Source organism: Siniperca chuatsi, linkage group LG1, assembly GCF_020085105.1.
Source record: "Siniperca chuatsi isolate FFG_IHB_CAS linkage group LG1, ASM2008510v1, whole genome shotgun sequence".
Classification (NCBI taxonomy): domain Eukaryota; kingdom Metazoa; phylum Chordata; class Actinopteri; order Centrarchiformes; family Sinipercidae; genus Siniperca; species Siniperca chuatsi.
Genome location: NC_058042.1, coordinates 4,819,572 through 4,834,449, shown reverse-complemented (window position 1 = coordinate 4,834,449; position 14,878 = coordinate 4,819,572). Strand labels below are relative to the sequence as shown.

The 14,878-nt window shown below is 39.5% G+C and overlaps 1 protein-coding gene across 11 annotated transcripts in view; it reads right to left on the bottom strand.

The window, feature by feature from the left end:
- Window positions 1-14,878, bottom strand: part of LOC122886523 (C-myc promoter-binding protein-like) — an 87,445-nt gene that overhangs the window by 9,069 nt on the left and 63,498 nt on the right. For 8 of the 11 annotated variants that reach the window (XR_006380410.1, XR_006380411.1, XR_006380407.1 and 5 more), the window contains 11 exons: window positions 14,445-14,673; window positions 13,911-14,014; window positions 12,891-13,066; window positions 12,174-12,341; window positions 10,219-10,399; window positions 9,828-10,082; window positions 9,027-9,144; window positions 7,842-7,868; window positions 6,011-6,173; window positions 5,192-5,256; window positions 4,472-4,604 (listed from right to left, as the gene is read on the bottom strand). Coding sequence is in view for 8 of the 11 variants with exons in the window: in XM_044218876.1 (XP_044074811.1) it covers window positions 4,472-4,604; window positions 5,192-5,256; window positions 6,011-6,173; window positions 7,842-7,868; window positions 9,027-9,144; window positions 9,828-10,082; window positions 10,219-10,399; window positions 12,174-12,341; window positions 12,891-13,066; window positions 13,911-14,014; window positions 14,445-14,673 (1,619 nt within the window). In the remaining 3 variants the exon portion in view is untranslated. Of the gene's footprint in view, window positions 1-473; window positions 4,605-5,191; window positions 5,257-6,010; window positions 6,174-7,841; window positions 7,869-9,026; window positions 9,145-9,827; window positions 10,083-10,218; window positions 10,400-12,173; window positions 12,342-12,890; window positions 13,067-13,910; window positions 14,015-14,444; window positions 14,674-14,878 lie in introns of those variants that run through there. The other 3 variants (XM_044219585.1, XM_044219491.1, XM_044218962.1) reach the window with 2 other exon arrangements.

The window sequence follows — 14,878 nt, the reverse complement described above, 5'->3', positions numbered from 1 at the left end:
TGTAAACAAGTTATGTTTACATTCACCATTTCTCACCAAAATGCATTGTGTGCGTCTTTGAGGTCTAACAAACACATTTAGTGCATTTTTATTTTTTTTAATATTTCAAATTCTGCATTGTTTACATCCATGTCCTCTAACTTGTGGTCATCTTCTCTGCCTTTTAAAATATAAACTAAACTGGGACAGACTCTTAAATAAAACACTGCTCCATAGCGCTACTAGTGGTCATAAACTCACAGGGTACCTTTTGACAATTTAACAAGGATCTGGTGAAAAGTCAGAGGATCACCAAAATTATTAGGAGTCATGCTATGTGGACTGTGAATATTTGTACAAATTTCATCATTTCAGTAGTTAGATCAACCAACATTGCTTTCTCAAGAGCCATAACTCTAGCTTGGCTAAAAAAAAAAAAAAGTTAATATTTCACTAGTACTTAAATAGAGAATAATTTAAAAAAAAAGCAACAATGAGCATGTAAGTGATTTTATTTACAATTAAACAGTCCGGTAGATCTGGTCGCTGTACAGAACCTTCACCACAGCTATTAAAGGACCTTTACATGTGTGAATAAACTGTTATAAAATGTGATTTCTACAAAGGGCGAGTTAAAATGTACATGGCCCCAGATTCTGCAAAATCATTCATTTGTACAACTTTTTAACACAACAAAAATCCACAGATGAATGGCAGCTCTTCCAGCTGCTGACATCAAAGTCAGCGTGTCCCCTTGGACCCGCCGGCTCGACAGGATTATCAAGCTAAAAGCAGTCAGTTCACTTTTTGGGGCAAAGTGCAGCTTGCTGACTTTTCCAGTATTGGTTTCCACAAATCACACACGTGGTCGACATTCATGAGACCGTCATGAGTTTAGACTCGAGGGTCCTCCTTCAACCATCATATCAGTCTGTCAGTCATCACTTTTGATTAACATATACATGGAAACAATAATGTGTGGTGACACTGACAAGTTCTTATCCGGCCAAAATCCAGTTCTATCCAGAATCTATTTGGTCAGGTTTTCCCGACAGAATCTCCCACATTCTTCAAAACTTGAATAACCCGCGACAAATATCTGTTTCACTTCCCTCATTTTCGTGTAAATAAAATCACACTTTACCTATAAAAAATGCAGAAGTAGACGTGCAAATGTGTACAGAGATTTTGCATCCAGAAGAAAAATCTTTCAACCCATTTATAAACCTCAGTATGTAAACATTCGCAAATATGAAGTTACACATTTGTGCGTCCTGTGAGCGTTTTGTTTTGCATTTTCAATATTAAAGTCCTGATTTACCTGCCGTGCTTTTACAAAACACTAGTGCATGTTAAATAAAACTCAGTCAGTCATGTCCATCCCCTCAGACTAACACAGAATATGAACTCTCTAGTTTTCAGTGACTGTAGAGACGAAACAGCTTGAAAATGGTTTGGACTAAAACAAAATCTGGATATTGATGGTTTAAATTTTCCCATTTGTGCTGCATGAGAGTAGAGGATGATCTGCGTGGAAACAGCAGCATGTTTTGATAAAAAATCTTTGCACTGATGAAACACAGTTGGACATTTGCTTCAGAGGGATCTAGAAGTTCTGTTCAATGTGGTTCTAACGCGTTTCCTGAAACAGCAAACGTTAAAAACCGCTATTCTGCCATCTGTTACTGCATCATTAGCATTTCCTGTGAGCACTGAAATTTGGTTTCAAGTTGATATGGTGGCAATAAAGCTGCTGTATGACTTACATACAGCAGGTACTGAAACAAGATGGCCGGATGTTACCTTGGGGCATATTTAAAACATTTTCCCAAAGCTGTGGCGTCTCTGCTGCACCATGGGCTTTTTATAGAACCCAGATATTTGAAAGTAAAAACAAAGCAATGACAATCATAAAATCTCAATGCAGCTTGGGGAAATTGCAGAAAACAATGATTCAGAGCTCATCAGCACAATGGCTTGAGTTTGTCCCCTTCGAGTCATACGGAAACACACTAATGTGGGATTCAGACTACAAGATATCAGCCCAATAACGGCTCAACCCGACAGACGTAGGGCGCCGGGCACGACAATCGATTGTTTTTTAGTGTATCATAATGGACGACAACCGACGCCGCACTACGTCCCGACAGAAAGACGAGCGTGTCAGGAATTTATTTTGCCTTCTCTCGCAGAGTTTGAAAAATTCCACAACATGTTTCAAACGCTGACCAATAAGAGCTGTTCAACTGTAAACATGGCGAAGTGAAGGAGGAATGATGCTGTTGGTGCTGCGAGGTGGAACTGTGAAACAGAGGTTAAGGTCGCAGTCGTTTTTCTTTATTTATTTTTTTTAGGCGAACACAAGACAGCATCACACACACTGCATCGGACGCCATTGGTTGTTTACATTCTTGCTCCTGGAAGTCGGCCCCTAGCACATCCTTCCCAATGACATCACGCAAATCGTGACAGGCTATGAATGGTTGAGAGCCAATGTGTAGTCTGACATGTCTCTCTGCAAGAATTTGACTCGCCTAATCTGACACAGTGACCATCGTAACAGACAAATATCTGTGTAGTCTGAACCCGGCATAACAGAACGGTTCTGAGATTTAAGTCATTCAATACTGTCGCAGGCCTAACACGAGACTGCATTAACATTCAGTTGTGTGGTTGAAGAACCAGAGGCTGGTTTAACAATTTGTACCACAGGTGTAAAACAAAAGCATAAACGAAAGATGTGTAATGAGGGATCATTACCAACAAATCACATGTGCTCACTTCCTGTTTTACCTCCAAATAAAGTGGTTTAGGGAATCTGGATAAACTTGTTTGTTGTCTGATTGTCGGACTTCGTTGTAGCGGTGGCAGCAATTTTTTTTTTTTGGTGAGTACAGTGTTATAGTAACCGACAGAAATGAGGCTAAAACTACAAAAATAAAATCCAAGTTGCGATATATATTAGATTTTTCCCTAGGCTTTTGTGAAGAACCGTAAACCAACAAAATGGCGGCCAAAATGTGTGTTAAATCATTGTTGATCAGCGTTGACAGTGACCACGGACAGAAAAGTGACTGTGCTGGCATCTTATTTGGTTTTTCAGAGCAGCTTCTGTATATTTGGGAAAAACCGTTAATACTGTAGTGAGCTCTCTCCGAACCTTAAATTAATCCCTCAATTTGGATAAAACCGTGGAAATTCATGTAAACGACACCTGATGATCACAGGTGTGTGTGTGTGTTGCGTCAGCGGCCTCCCTTCATCCAAATAGTCAACACGTTTAGTACGAAGACGATGAATAGTAACACTGAGATTTGATTTAACGAACAGCGCAGCTTTCCACTGGTGAAGAAAACTAAAAAAAAAAAAAGTTTATTATTGTTTATACGGTGATGAAATATTTAAAGTTCAAAAACTGTTTTGTAAACAAACTAAAAATATACTGTTTTTGGAACAAAACTTTACATTATAATGAAATGTAGAGCAGTATTGTAACTGGTGGTGGCAGCACAGCGGACATTTATCTTCAGATACAGGACTAACATTAAAAGCAGCTTAAAAAGTGGTTTTAAACATTTAAATTAGGGCTGCAACTAATGATTACTTTCATTACTGGTTAATCTGCTGATTAATTTGTCAATTCATGGATTAAACATTTAATTGTTTTGTCTACAACATGTTACAAAATCATGAAAAATGCTATTTAGAATTTCCCACTGTTATGTCTTATTTGCTTGTTTTGTCCGGCCAACAGTCCAAAACCTGAAAATATTCAATTGACATTTACCGAAATCCTCCCATCTGAGAAGCTGGAACCAGAGAATGTTTCGCACTTTTGCTTGAATAATGACTGAAACCATTAATCAATTATCGAAACAGTTGTGGATTGACTGATCATTGCAGCTCTAATTTAAACTCGTAAAGCACAGAAACTAAGTCATCACTTACAACAGACACTGAATCCACACTGCAGCATCTTTTCCACGGTTTGTTGGAAATGAGCAGTGGGCGTTCAGGTCGCTCTGGTTTAAACTGCGAGACGACGACGCCCAGCGACCACAGGACACCATAAAACACTACAATAAATAAAGCTTACTTTGTATAAATAGAGTTCAAGTTAAAATATTGCTAATATTAGTCTTCATATGCTGTATGACTAAACAATATAAATGTTGCATTTAAAAAAGATCCTCAACTGTGTATTTACAGTATATTTGTATAATTTTCACAGGATTTCCAAAGAAACCAGGTAAGCGCCACTGGATGAAATTGTTTATGAACGGTGTGTGTGTGTGTGTGTGTGTTTCCATCATCAACTTTTTTGTTGTTGTTTCGGGCTACATAACGCTGATCGCTGTCAACTGTACCTTTATGGTCACTTAACGTTACCGTAGTGCACATTCACAGTCTTCCAACAGGTTTCCTGAGCTCGTCTTAAAGCAATGACGTGGGTGGTGAGAGTTAATCGTGGTGTGTGAAGGTGAGTGTTTACAGGTAAGGCTCTCCAAACGTCCTGCGGCACTCCATGACCCCCGTGCTGGGAGGGCGGTCACAGTTATGGGTCAGCTTCACCAGGCTCGGCATGAGGCGGTCGTACGCCAACTTGTACTCACGATCAAAGGCGTCTGCGGGAAGAAGAGATGGACGTCAACATTATTACAAAAAACGTGGGTTTTACAATTTCTCTCCTTTTAAAGCTGCTCTAATCAGTATTTTTCCATAGTCAATAGACCAAATGACTGTGTGCACGCGCTCGGAGTGACGAACCCACAGAGACATCAACCGATTCGGCGGTTCCCCTCAGCTCTATGTAGCGTTTTAGCTCATTGTTTTGGTTTTTACGGCCCACAACTTGTCTGTTTTGGTTCACTCTCGTTAGCGTAGTTTCCAGCCGCAACAGGCGAGCTCAAATCACAGACAGACAAAGTTAAGAGACTAGCTGGTGAAAATAGTGGAGCATTTAGGACCAAAGACCAAACTCTTAGCTAAAAGGAGAGTGAACGTTAGACTTACATTCATCAAGTGGCCAGAAACCTGACAACCAAATAAACACTAGTGTTGCTTCGTAACTGTTGACAGCTTGTTTATGCTGCCCCCAAGTGGCCAAACAATCAATAAATGCAGGTTTAAATTAAATTTTTGCTGTTGTATGTGCAAAAACTAATTTAAACAATATGGCATGTAATCATTAAAACGTAAAATTATGACTCACCAATATCAATGTTATCTTTTCCCAGAGCCACCAGGGAGAGGAAGAGGATGTCCCTGTACAAACTCCTGAGGAGAGAGTCGAGCTGTTTTCAGATACTTCTTTCAATGAAAGTTTGATTTAAAAATTAGCTTAAAAAGACACAATTTTCATTATTCCTTTCCAAACGGAAATTCTCACTTTTGGAAACAATTGTCATCAACGTGAATCTAAGCCGAGCAAAGTCTCTTTTCCCTGCAGTGGTGGAAGAAGTACTCAGAATATTTACTTGAGTAAAAGTAGCAATACCACAGTGTAGAAATACTCTGTTTCAAGTAAAAGTCCTGCATTCAAAATTGAACTGAAGTACAAAAGTACCAAAAGTAAAAGTACTCATCATGCAGAATGGCCCATTTCAGGATGATGTGTATCATAATCATTGAAAAATTAATGTAAGTATGACTTTAATGTTGCAGCTTGTAAAGGTGGGACTCATTACTTTTATATACTGCTGTGTAGCTTAATCTATAATTGTATTTGTATTAATAATTTTAATGTGTAAAGTAAATAGTAACTAAATTCATCAAATAAATGTAGTAAATGTATTTAGTTACTTCTTCACCGAGAATCAGTGGTGGAAAGTAAAAAACTTTTCAAGGTGTGTTTGATTCTGGAAGACAGATTTTGGGAGGAAGTACAAACATAATGACTTATATGAGCTGACCTGTTGACCCGCTGCTCTGCACAATGTGAGAATTTACATATTAGTTTACACGTGGAAGAATCTCTACATAGGTGTTTTCCAGAGGTGATGAAGTTGATTAAATATGAGTCGGTGCTGACCTCTGCCGTTTGACCCCGAGCGTCTGGCCCAGCAGCTGCAGCAGCTGAGCCATCGGCCGGCTGACGTCGTTCCTCTGGATGCTCTTCACCACACTCTGCAGTAACTCCTCGCTGAACCGCTTCTCCTCCTCCGACACCGGCCGGGACAGAGGGTAACCCACATCTACCAAAACACACACACACACACACACACACACACAATGAGGATGGTTTTATCACTAACATCTTCACTCAGATGAAAAGTACTTGGGGCTGGGTATCTGTACTGGTATGAAGCAGTACTTCGATTGATATATACTGTATGTTGAATTAGATCTAGTAAAATCAACAATATAACAATATCAGTACTTAATTAGAAGTACAGTGTGTAGTGAATAAAAGCGTGGTATGTATGTAGTAACAATAGCCTGATATTTTTTTTCCAAGTAAATAAAAAATACTACATAAAGTTTTTATTTTTATTAACACATCACACAAGATATAACATTACCTTATGAACAATGTTTTAATTTGTTACAATTACAATTTTAGAATAGAAGAACACATTTTGGTTTAATCAAAATTCAGATTCATCGCTAAAACAATATTTTAAATAGTTTAAAATATTTGTCAACTTTTATACCGAACCCAGCGAGTGTCATGGAGAAAAGAGAATTTGTGGATTCACGCTATCAAATTAATCATTCGAGAGCACGATTCACTAATTTGTGCATTTCTTTTTCTCTATGACACCTGCTGGGCTCGAATGTTATCTTATTTCTCTCTTGGTTAAAGTGAACACATAATATATTATGTGCTTCGTTGGGTTTGACGTGTTGCCGGTCATAAGTTGCCAGACTTCGAACAGTTTCCTCCACACTGTGTTCCTACTGTGAGCAAACACAGATGAAGGACTCTTACTGTTAAAACTCGTAGTTATGAGGAGTCGTTTGCACCAGCTGTTCGTTAGTTCAAAGTTAGTCTCACTATAACTGCTATGACTTGTTTAAAGAGTAAAAGACGTATGTTCGACACATGAGCTGACACTTGATTAAAAAACACTAATAATAATAATAATAACTGAGAAGATTTTAAATTTCACAAATGACACATGACATGAAACACACATTTTTCCATATGTAGACGTAAATAAAACGGGCAAACCTATATCAACAAATAACTGACAGTTTAAGTTTAAAATATCGTTTGACCCCTAAAAGTTTTTTTTTTTGTTGTGTTACAGCTTGTGATGCTACAGTGACTTCCTGTTTACATTGTTTTGATAGAGATGCCACAGATGTTTCCCTACCGATCTACACAAAGTATTTATTATAAAACATTTCTTAAGTTTAATGGTGCAACCCGATTTAGTAAATACTAGTAGTAGTCACGCAAACTTAGTAATGGATTTATGAGCTTGTGCAACCCACTCCTGGTGACTTAAAGATGGAGAAATAAGGTATTCAGGTGCACGATGTGGTTGGTGTTCAGTACCCAGCCCTTTAAGTACTACAACACTGTCCACAAGTGGAGAAACACATTCACCAGAGATGCAAACCTACATTTCAAATACAGAGCAGGGCTGTATTTGAGACAAACAAGTTCCACGTCAACAGTGTTTCACACAACAAAAAATAATCCCTCTGTGAAAATCATCGTAAGATTTCACACTGCACAGAGACTTTCATTCCAAACACTGTGAAACCATGAAAAGTAGAGGCTGACTTTCCACAGGCGACACTGCAATGCATCAGGCAAAGGACACACAACAGAGGGAGACAGCAGGCCTCAGACAGTACAGTACACAAACAGGACTCATCTGTGGGAGTCTGCAGCAGAGATGGACACTCACTCTCTAACAACAGAGTACAATTAAGCCCTGGAAGACAGAGAGCAGACAGAGCCTGTTAGCACAAGGGTTAGCTGGCTGCCTCCACGCCTCCTCGTCCATTTAATAATCAGTTACTGCAGACTGAGCGAAGCAACAGACATGTTAGCACCAGAGTCTGTTCATTCACAGTGATCACAAATCCAGCTGCTGTGCAGGTCACATGATTTAAGTCTAATGGCAACTTTTCTCTACTCTAACTGAATTTATGTGTGTGTTTTAAGGTTTTATATTTCACACTTTAAACCTGCAAAATAATTTATTTATTTTACTCAACTTTAACTTATTTGAATCCAACAATGACAATATGAACAACAATAACAATCACCAGGTTTCCATCCAAATGTAGCGATTTTAAATGTACATTTTAACCAAATTTACGGAAAAACGGCAAAAGAAAATGCAAATTATTGCTCCATCCACTAACATTATGTGAGTATTAGGATTTGGGCGCATGGAGAAACAGCTGGTGGTGTTCATTTTTCAGTCGGGTGGCATTAAACCATCGCAGAAGAAGAGGGCGCAACGAGATGACGTGATTAAAAGAGCTCCAGTCAAAGCTCAAACAATGGAGAAAACATGGTGGAAATATGACATTTATATTGTTGTTACATGTGTTTCTTGAGGAGCGTTACAGTCACATGCTTCATGTAAGACATGATTTATTCACTAAGCCGTTGCACTTTGCTGCATTTTCTTTTTATCGATGCACCAACTTTTCCCCCTTAGTCAAGCGTAAAAACTTTTAGTGAGATATTTGGCCTTTTTTCCCCCCAGTGCATAAAAACACACTGACTAGTGATCTAGACCAGTGGTTCCCAAACTAAAACCATGGCACCCTTTCATAGGACATTTTTGGCATGTCACCCCCCACCCCCTTCAAATCTGTTATAACTATTTATAGAACTTTTCACAAATAATATACTATAGGTGTATTCTCAATCACTCACAATAAAAACAGTTATGTGGATTTGCAGATACATATTCAACTTAAAATTGTTCTTTTTAAGTAAAGTTAAATGTTTTTCTTTCTTTGTTTTTAGGATCATTAAAGTATAATTCCACCGTTTCTTAAGACAACGTTTCAGCAGCAGTCAGTACTCGTGAATTTTAAACTGGTCTGACAGACACAGAGACAGCGAGACTCACTGTATGTGTTCCAGAGGATGTAGAGAGGCTGGATTTGGTCCTGGTGCAGCTTGAGGTTGTCCCACAGGATCTGGATCAACACGTGTTTACTGTCCTCTGACATCCAGTGACGAGGAACCTGACAAGACACGAGAGAGAGAGAGGCAGTTTGACAGTCGTGTAATTCACTTAATTTAACCTCCACTACTACCTTACCATATAAATAGGGCTCATTATTTTTGTTTTTTTATTGTAAATAAAATAAATTAATCAAAATTATCCAATGCTGTTTTATCCAAATTCATCAGTATTATTTTTTAAGTATTAATAAATGGATGAAAATTTGATCAAAATAATAATTATACAATCACATCCAGATTTTTAAAATACCATTTGCACTACAAGACCCATTTTTCTCTGACTGATTAGTTTTTTGGGGGTGCACAGGGACACAAAAAACTGGTGAAAGACAATGAGCCTTATAAAAGAATTACAGGTAAATCCACATACAGTATAGCGGAGTTTGGCTTCCAGTTTAAAATGTAACTTTTTGATGATCAAAAGTTACTACAGTTCTGAAATGTGAATTTGAAAGAGAAACTTGTTTTTGCGGACCTCCAGTGGTTTAACTTCTCACCTTGCTGCAGGGATTGTAGAAGTGTAGTTTAGGGTGTCGTACACCATGACAACACGAAAACAGGTGCAACAGACTTTAAACTTTCCACCAGAAACACTTATTTTCAGCTAATAGCACTTTGTAACTTTGTTTAGAAAAGTGCTATGAAATTAAAATGATCGTGTGTGTGTGTGTGTGCGTCTGACCTGGGAGTCTCTGTTGCAGTGCTCAGAGGTGAGGATGAGACCGGGCAGATTGCTGGGCAGGTCCAGCCGCCTGAAGTACCAGACCAGGTTCCAGTAGATGATGGGATGATGGTCCACCATGTCGGCCTCTGTGATCACCGGGTCGCCCTCGTTCTCCAGCAGACTCTCCAGTTCCTTCCACAGCACCAGCGGGCTCAGGTAGGGAACCGTCACCGGCTCGGGGTTGTGGAGCCGCCACTCCATACTCAGCGGGTCCTGGGTGGGATAAAAATGATGGATTCAACAGAGAGTTTTTCCACCATGATTAGAATAAAACCCAGAGGGAGAAACTACTGACCAGTATTAAATGATTGTAATATTCTAATATTAGTGATTTTGTGTTGAGACATACAGTGGTTTCATTGAGACGGCTGGGCAGGCTGCCTGACGTCGGCACACAGCGGTTGAGTCGGGATGCTTCGTCCAGAGGACCGAAGGCGCTGACGCTGCGGGCCATGGGCGTGCCGGGGGACAGCGCCCCCTGCCGGCGGTCTGTGGGGATGTTGATACCTTGAACCCTGGTTGCTCGAGTCCTGCGGAGACACAGCGAGGACGGTCAGCTCGTAACACCAACACACAACTCAGCTCACAGTCACAACATTTAACAAATCACAAGAAGCTGCAACTTTCTTTTTAAAGAAAATATGTTTTTAGTCTGCAAAACAGTGAATCAAGGTGTGGTATGATTTTACTTTTTCAGAAAAACAGAATCCAGATGTTTAAATCACTATATTTTTTTGCTGCGTGATATCAGGGTATCATGCACTTTGTATCCCTGTTGCTCACACATTTCATAACCTCATGAGGGTTTTTATACAAGCACGTGGTCTCTCTGTCTCTCACACACACAGCTTTGTTAGGAGCAGGTGCTGCACATCGCTCTTTTACAATGTAGATGGGGAGCATGTGGATTCAGATACAGTAGGTTCCTACTTCAAAAGCATTGTGTAATTAGATAAGCTGGAAGTTGAATGAAGATGAGATGGAAAAATAATCATACAGCACACCACAGAAACAAAAAAATTATATTCTGAGGTAAATCTGTGACAGGTTTTCTGCTTAAAGCTCTCTGGTTGTATTTAATCCTCCCTGCTGCCTTCCCATCAAACCAAACGCAGTCTGTAGAGATGCATGCTTACTAACATACTCAAAATCAATCAGTCAACTTGCTGACATTAAAATGGGATATGAAGGTTGTTTTCATTTGTCATAATTTAGTTTAAAAGCTCATCTCTTATTTAACAAAGAAGTTATCACATTGCTTTTTTGTGTACAATAGAACATATAAAGAGGTTGTGAATAAAAGAAAACATTTGGAAATATCAAGAAGATCAGAGATTGGGATTGGTAGGGACATAATATTTAAACCATGTGGTATATTGTTTGACCTGAAACCACAGATATGAGGGATATTAGAGGTTATATAAAATTGAGCCTTGCGGATGAATAAAAAGCAATGCAGGTCCCTTCTTTTAGTTTATTCCACTTCCAACATTCACATGTTGGCAAACTGATAAAGCGCACACCACAAAATACACTGTTATAAAATTCAGTGTGCGCATGCCATTATATATGTAATTTTGCTGAGAACAAAGTAGGTGTGTAAGATATTACATTGGACAGAAAGACATTTGGTTATTCTACAGAAAAAAGAGCAGATTCTGCATATTCACATTGTGATTTGTGGTGATCTACAGCTGTTCCTGAATACGATACATGATTCTACCGCTTTTGTCATTGCTCTCCTACAACATTGTCAGACTCACGATGGACAGTTTAAAAAAACAAACAAACAAAAAAAACCCAACATTGGATCAAAATCGATGCAGTGGAACCAGAGATCTTTTTTTATTCCAAGCATTGTTCTTGTCAAAACCTGCCACCTACGTTACCCACAATGCAACTGAACCGCCGACAGTTCAATCAGGTAGATTCAGGTGTTTTGCTAACAGCAGCTAATGGAGCCTGCAGCAGAGATGAGGAGCGGGCTACAGAGGTCTGGTAAGCTCACTTCTTTCTAACTCCACATCCCCAGCACATCTTGTTGTACAGCAAGTGTTTCGTTACTAATCACTGTCATTCAATAAATATGTTTAGTAATCTGCTCCAGTTTCAGTCTAATAACATTTCAATATGGTTTATCTCTTAAAAAACATTTTTTTTATGATGGCACCAGAGCTCTTGTCTTATACTTTAAAAAGAATCTTCTTTCCCTGATTGAACTACAAGTTATTAAGTAGTACAGCAAACAAAACAAAAAAATCATTTTAGGATCATCATGTGAATAAATGAAGTGACAGTGAGTACCTTCCACTCCCGGAGCACTCCTGGACAGCAATCACAGGGGAGGGAGGGAATACAGCTGTTGTAGGACAGGGGGTGGACAAGGTGGAGGTCCCTGTGTCCAAACCTGTGGAGGCTGAGTACGACGAGGTCATCGCCTCATCCACCGACGGGCTGCCCTTCAGGAAAAGCCTGTGGAGAGAGAAGAGGGCACGCAGAGGGAGGGATTACGTTTACATCCTGGAAACTCAAGTCAGGTACTGTTTATTTTCTGAGATAGACTGGTTTATCCTACATTAGGGGTCGAATGCCTTTTTATATATATGTTTTATAATATGATTCTAAAATCATCTTTGACCCCTAAGAGTTAAACTCTTAATAAATAATAACTTTGATTGTTGCTTATTTAGTCAGGAATTTCTAATGTTACACATAAACACTTAAAATGAAACCGGGTTTTCAGTGGCTGTAAGAAAAATCAGGCCGAGACAGTGGATAGTTAAAAAACAAAAGTAATCGACCAATATCAGTACAAACCTATTAACGGGGGGGTGAAACATAAAATTCAGAGTTCAAAGAGCAAAAGACTAAATGCTACAGATCGTGTAATAATTTGGCAATATGCAATAAAAATTAATTATTCCATACTTCATCCTGAAAGACAACAATAAACACATACAATATAATTACAAAATCCCTCTAATTTTTACGGCAGTTCAGTACTAAAGTGTCATCGTCTACCTGCCGGGTCCTCGCATGTCCCTGATCTCCACGTTGAGGAAGGGCAGGAAGGGGTTTCCACAGAAGGGGCAGGTGGTGTTCAGGTTGGAGTCGTCTGCCGTCCAGCCAGCCATGATCTCCTCGTCGTACACCAGGCAGTCACACGTCTTACAGCGAGAACAGCTGGAGATCAGCAGCTGGAAACACACAGAGGCAGGTGAGCTTACAGACCAAAGGTGATCAAGATTTTAAATAACATCTAAACACTAATTCTCAGTTATATTCTCCAACACTGACAGCCTGTCATTTTGATTCGCTTTGTCTTAATGTTTATTTAATTTGTATTGCCTATAAAGCACTTTGGACCACTGTTATATATGTTTTTACTTTATTAGTATAATTTAATGTCACAACCTGGATAAATATTTCTGATTGGTTAAAGGCTGAGGATACATTTCTGATTGCTGCATGATTTAACACAGTATTGTACCACCAAGATGCAGTCTGCTGCTATGCCCTCAGGTTCATTATAATGTGAGTTTGAACTGCTGTAGCCAAATATACCAATGTAAAGAAATATTCTGCTGAGGGAGAATCTCTGATTAGCTTGCAAAGCAGTTTGCCATTCCTGAAAGTTATGAAAGATGTTTCTAAAAGTAATTCATTCAGAGGGAAATACCATCAAAGTATTCATTCCTGCTGACATGCGAGCATCAGCCAGCACCCACTAAGTGACAACTGAATGCCAAGAAAATTCTCAGTTGCAAAGATGCTCCCTTTCTGAAAGTCTGCTGCAAGCACAGCATGAATAAATGTTATATATTAATAAGAATTCACAACATACCTTTAGCAAAAAGCCAAAGTAGAAGCAGGAAAACACACTTCAACCCAAGCTTGCTATGGGGGGCTTCTTAAGCACATAAAGTACATACATAAAGACATTTTGTATCAACCATAATTTCTGGTTTCCTGATTTTTGCATCCTGTCTTTAACTACTGTGACCCAATTGCTGAATTCTACTTTCCATCCTGTAGTTTTACCTCCATGGCGTAGTTGTTGAAGATGCTGGTGTTGCTGGTGTAGCGTGAAGAGCCGAGGTCCGACTTGTCTGGTAGAGGGAAGCCAGGAGGCGAGAGGACACATCCTGCAGGAGTAGGAAGGATGATCAGAATATGTTACGACACATAAGGAGTCAACATGTCAGCAACACAACATATATTTCTTAAACAATTTGTGATGGCATTCTTTCATCCCACTTTAGGGACTTCTTTTTTGGTGACAGGTGTACTGTATATTGTTTGTTTTTAATAGACTGTGTTTGTCATTAAGCACATGGCAAGAATGACGATGAGGAATGAATATTGAATCGAGAGTGACAAGATTCAAACATTCAAACTCTAGATTTCAGCGGGGCACAAAGTAAACCGTTGTTTTGGAATTTAATCATATTAAAAACTAACAAGGAAAGCTGTTAATATAATGTTTCTTTACATGACATCAGTCTTCTTTTGTTTGACAAAGTGAAGTAAGAATTTGTTGGTTAGAACTGTCACTCGAGCGAGACTTGCCATTACCAGGGAGCAGAGATGTGGGTCTCCCAAGGCTGGAGCCTGCAGTGGGGCTATCCAGTCTGCTGCGGAGGGGGCTGCGTCTGGGGCTCCTGCGGGGCCCCGCAGGGCCGTTCCTCTGTGGAGAGACCTCGGACCTCTCTGACTCCCCACATTCCTCCTCATCCAGCAGGGAGGAGCAGTCTGGATCCCCAGCACCGAGGGAGGACACACTCAGACGGTCACTATGACCGTCCTGGATGAACAGAGGAGAGCCGGGTAGGTTAACGTCGTCATGGTCTGCACAGTTCTCTAATCTTAAAACCAGATTACTCGCAGCAACAGTAGATCAAGTTCAGCACTGACTAACAACTAATACTGCTCACGAGGTTCAAATGCATACCTATGACCTTAATCACACAAATCAAGAAATATTATATACGAACACTGGAAAGGTATAG